Here is a 4,832-nt window from a genome sequence, read left to right as displayed (position 1 = left end):
CACACACACACACAAGTTGTACAAGTAAACGGAAAAAAAACAGCATTTAATGAGTCCTAATAATGTAAAATACAATTATTATGTTTAATATTTATGTATTTATATCTAACTTTAACTCATAAATAGACACTTTGATAAAAAAAAAACACACAAGAAAATGCTCTAATAAGTTAATAAATGAATAAAATCTCCACTTATGATCAATTAATGTTAAGTTTAAGTCATTTACCAGGAGAACAGTTTGAACATTTTACATTTGTGGCCTTTTTTCTCCTCGTACACTGAATATATTTGGGTTTATAACTGTTGCTCAGACATTACAAGGCAGATTCTTTATTGTCCTTTCCAGGAAACGTGTTGCCACACACACATAAAGACATAACACTGTCCTCTGGGAAAACTGTGATAAGAAGTATTTTTTAATAATATTATTTATATACCTGCTGGGGTTGGTTTTGAGCCTCAGCATCCATCTGTCTGTCCCAGTCTGCGCTCTGTCTCTCTTTATTCAACACTACTTTGACTAAAGGAGAAAACCTCTCGGCTGCTGGAGGATAAAACACTGAGGAAGGAAGAATAAAAACACACACACGTGTTTTAAAAAGCAGGAAAACAACAACAACAACAACAACATTGACATTGTGACCCTCACCTTTCCTCCGGGCTCTCATCCTGGTCCTCCTCAGCTCTGCCTCCATCACCTCACACTTCCTCTGCAGCAGGTCGATGTCCCGCCGGCTCTGGCTCACCTCCAGCCGGAGCACCGCGCAGCTGTCATCCACACGCCGGTTTATCTCCGCCACGGCCGCCTTGGCCAGGACCTCCATGACGGACAGGAGCTGGCTGTGGAAGCTGCAGTCCTCCATCGGGTTCAAGCGACCTTCAGCTTCTTTTATTTCAAACACCAAAAACAAATAAATGATGTTTAACCTGTTACACTGTGTGTGCCTGTGTGTCGCCCACTTTGCAGGATTTAATATAGTCACAATATTGTGTATTGCATCGTTGTTTGGTGGGGAGATGATTGTAGTGAAGTCTCTTCCGCGGATGGTGAAGTGGGGGGAGGGTCGCTCGTTTTTTTATCCTTACCAACCGTAAGGGCGGTGTCAGTCCCGCTTTGTTTTGGCCATATCATGTAAATTCTCCCTTTTTTTAAGTAACGTACTTAAACATATTCTACCTGCCATGTGAGATTAATACAAGTTGGGGAGTTTTAATGTGTTTTTGAGGTTGCTTTAGTGTTGTTTCCGCCCCTGCGGGACGTACGAGAGTTCAAAGCGAGGTCAGCAGCAGCAGCGTCACTTGTAGCCACAGGTGATTTACCGTAAGTATTGGATTAATACCGCATTGTGAGCCTGGTGGCGGATGTCAGACTCTTTACACGGTAAATCTATATGACTAAAGGTATTTAACAAATTATAAAGTTGCTAATATAATAAGTTATTGACATTTTAAACCCTTTAACGACCTAAAAATAGTTTATAAGCACTAAAAATAACTCCTGCCATTAAGAAAGGTCGATATATAGAGGCCAAACACTATAAATATGTTATTAATAAGCTTATAGATGTAGATTTCACCAAGGTTATGAACTATAATGACAGTATTTAAATATATGTTTGTGTGTGAGAGAGAAACAAACATTCAGTGGTACTACTTTCTAGTAACTCATCCTTTATAAGGAGTTTGGATGTTGCAATTAATGGTTAATAACTTATTTACTAATGATGTAAAGCAGTAGCAGTTATGAGACATTATTAAGATCGATTGTGAAAATACACACACTTAACTTCTGGACTATTCTGACCAAATATCAGTTAATTAACAACCTACTTTCTTAGTCTAGACTTGTTGGCGAATCCTCAAACATTAATTAAAGGATTACCAACATTACATTTGCATTAGAAAGAATAAAAACCAGCCAAGGGAACTTTTTATACAATAAATAATAACCATTAATAAAGCCATTTGTGACAACTTATAAACACTGTTTGAGGGGGTTTCTGAGGCCCAGGCGAGAAGTACCACAAACTACCACAAACTACCACAGTGTTTTATATGTCATAATATGTGTACAGCTTTGCACAATATGGTGCACCAATGTAAGTAATATCCATATATCGAAATCACAACAGTGCCAAGACTTAGAAAGATGGTGGAATATAACTAGGTACATTTACTCAAGTACTGCGCTTAAGCACAATTGTGAGGTACTTGTACTTTATTTCCATTTCATGCTACTTCTACTCTACTACATTGATCTGGTGGTGACAGCTGGTGTTTTGGTTACTTTGAAAAAAATAAATAAAACAGATGTAATAGTATAACACTGCCAGGGATCACTGTGGTACATAAAGAGCCATTTTACTACTTATTTTGATATTCTGTAGTAATTTTTGGGCCTTTTTTTTGCCATACTAAGTAATTTCTAGTACTTTGTCTCGTGGCACTTTTCTGCAGTCCTATGCACTCATTTGGTATTTTGTGTTACTTTGGGATTTGCTCTGTGGTTGTTTGCAGTAAAGTTGAGTGATTTTTAACTGTTGCTGCTTGGTAGTCTGTGGTAAAAATGTGGTAGTTTTAGTTTCTGTTGTGGTGTGATTTTCTGGGTCTTGGCGATCGTTTAAAGTAACTTATGGGGCTAGCATGTTCTAGCAGTAATTTGTGATACATAATGTGGTGATTGTGCCAGTACTTTGTTGTATTTTGTGGTACTTCAACAGTATTCAATGAGGCCCTGTAGTAAAGGTAGGTAGCTCTGATGTACAACTGACACAGTCAAAGGAAATAGGCTAAAATGAGTTAAATTTGTCCTTTATGTATATTTAATGTCCATCTTTTGCTTTCAGGGTGAGAAGCACAAATGGAGCTCGGTCTACGCACAGATGAACATGGCACATAAAGGGAAATAGATGCACTGTATAGATACACTGAACTGATTTCCCTACTCAATCAGCAGAGGCGGAGAATATATGCGCCATATACAGAGAGAAAACACAAGAGAAGGAGAGACACTCAGGAAGTTAACAGGGGAAGTCTAGTGGTTTCTTGCGTCATCATTTTATGCTGCTACTTGTGTGCCGATGCAGAGTGAAGGTAGGAACACTCGTATTTGCTTTTATAACTTGTTTATTTGCTCACGTTCCGACATTGAAACTCTTTCCCAAAAGTGGACAGACAGGTAGGGATGATGGACAGGAAGAGAGCGGTGGCAGGTGTGAGGGAGATGGAGGGGTGTAGAGTGAGTTTGAATGTCTCTGTGAGTCTATATGTTCAGGCTCTAACAGTGTTCGACTTCCGCTGCAGTGAAAAAGGGGGCCGCAATTGTCATGACATGCGGGCAGCGAGGACAGAACCGGCCTGTAGTGAACACTGTCCTCATGGCTGGAGCTTGAGATTGGACGTTTAAGTGGGTCCACGAGCCCAGAGCGATATTATGGTGTGATTGGAGTGAAACATTCAGTGGCTCACTTCATTGAATAGGAGAAGTAACAGAGGCAAGGGTGTGGCCTTTCATTCGAAAAAAATCAGCATATCAGGGGGAAGTGGAGAGCCACATATGCACTCAGAGGATTCAATTTGTTATTTGATTTGATTGTTGCTTACAACGTGAACCTGGTGCGTGCACAAAGAAACGTTTTGTTATTTCTGCTTTTTGCAGGACGGAAGATCAACCAAAGTATGTTCTAACACTCCAGCTTGTACACATCAACTCCAATGCAACGTAACTTACAGAGGAAACAACCTGCACTCAACAACATGCACTGAAACAAAGGAAACAGAAACAGCAGCGGCAGCAGCAGCACAGTGAAATCTCTGAAATGTGCAGCACCTCGTCAAAGTCAGTGTCACATTAACCGAGTTGGTCAACACATCCAGCAGCCAGATAGACAGTCAGTTCTTCTGACGGTCAAAAACACAAGCAACTTGGGCCGGTCTGAATGTAAGCTGAAAAAACAGCCAACAGGAAGAGATGCGGAGACATCGGAGAAAAGTAGGAAACAAAGAGAAGGTGTTTGGATGTGATCTGCTGGAGCATCTGAACGCCTCCTCTCAAGAGAGTAAGTGAACAGACATATTCCTGTAGCCATTTTCTTCATTACGACACACACTGAACAGCATCCTCTAGCTGTAACATCACCAGAAACAACAGTGTTATCTAACCCTAGATGTCAGTATTACTTTACAATGTTTATATAACAATATGTGTATAAGATGTCTTAATTAATCTGCTTAAATAGAAGTACTACCAATATGTTGTTGTGAATATTTCAAAACCACAAGTGACATCCAGGAGCCAAATCTGAAGGGTCACAAGATAATTATTAAAATGATGTTCATTTTATTATTTTAGTATTCATATTCTCAAATCTTTAAATTGAGTCTTTCTTGTGAAATGCTATCACTGCATCGGGCATTTAAAAAATCATCTAAATGAATCAATCTGAGAGGTAAAATTCACTGTTTTGGGCTCACAAATCCCCACCGAGGCCATAACCTCACAAGCTAGAAAGGTTGGGAAATGCTGCTCTTAAAGGTCCCTAATTATGGTAAAAAAAAACTATTATTCTGTCAGATTATTAGATTTAGTGTCTCATTTTGCTGTGACAATTCTCAGAAGTCAAGAAAAGACTTCCCTATGCTTCTTTTTTAAAGCACATGTTGAATTATTTCTTTGTTAAGACTCAAACCACGCAGCATCAACCACACCAGGTCTGCTTATAAGGGTCACATTTCATTTTATATTGTGAGCCTTGTGAGTACATACTACTATTTTACTTCTTTTTTCAACTCTACAGCCGGGCACAATAGTGCTTTGAGCTAAATGCTAA

The 4,832-nt window shown here is 39.3% G+C and overlaps 2 protein-coding genes across 2 annotated transcripts in view; one reads left to right on the top strand and one right to left on the bottom strand.

The window, feature by feature from the left end:
• The window catches only part of si:ch211-155e24.3 (uncharacterized protein LOC100150696 homolog), a 4,338-nt gene extending 3,303 nt beyond the window's left edge, over window positions 1-1,035 (bottom strand). Inside the window, exons 1-2 of the mRNA XM_035671330.1 lie at window positions 653-1,035; window positions 441-562 (exon numbers count right to left, since the gene is read on the bottom strand). Of these exons, the coding sequence (XP_035527223.1) occupies window positions 441-562; window positions 653-866 (336 nt within the window). The 5' untranslated portion in view covers window positions 867-1,035. The remainder of the gene's footprint in view (window positions 1-440; window positions 563-652) is intronic.
• A 2,031-nt stretch (window positions 1,036-3,066) lies between these two features.
• Window positions 3,067-4,832, top strand: part of si:dkeyp-68b7.12 (rho GTPase-activating protein 30) — a gene marked incomplete in the record, with an annotated part of 11,158 nt that continues 9,392 nt past the window's right edge. The window contains 2 exon segments of the mRNA XM_035671334.1: window positions 3,067-3,096; window positions 3,662-4,061. Of these exon segments, the coding sequence (XP_035527227.1) occupies window positions 3,974-4,061 (88 nt within the window).

Source organism: Morone saxatilis, unplaced genomic scaffold (assembly GCF_004916995.1).
Source record: "Morone saxatilis isolate NCDOM2014 unplaced genomic scaffold, NCSU_SB_2.0 Contig23, whole genome shotgun sequence".
Classification (NCBI taxonomy): Eukaryota; Metazoa; Chordata; class Actinopteri; family Moronidae; genus Morone; species Morone saxatilis.
This window is presented reverse-complemented; position numbering and strand designations above follow the sequence as displayed.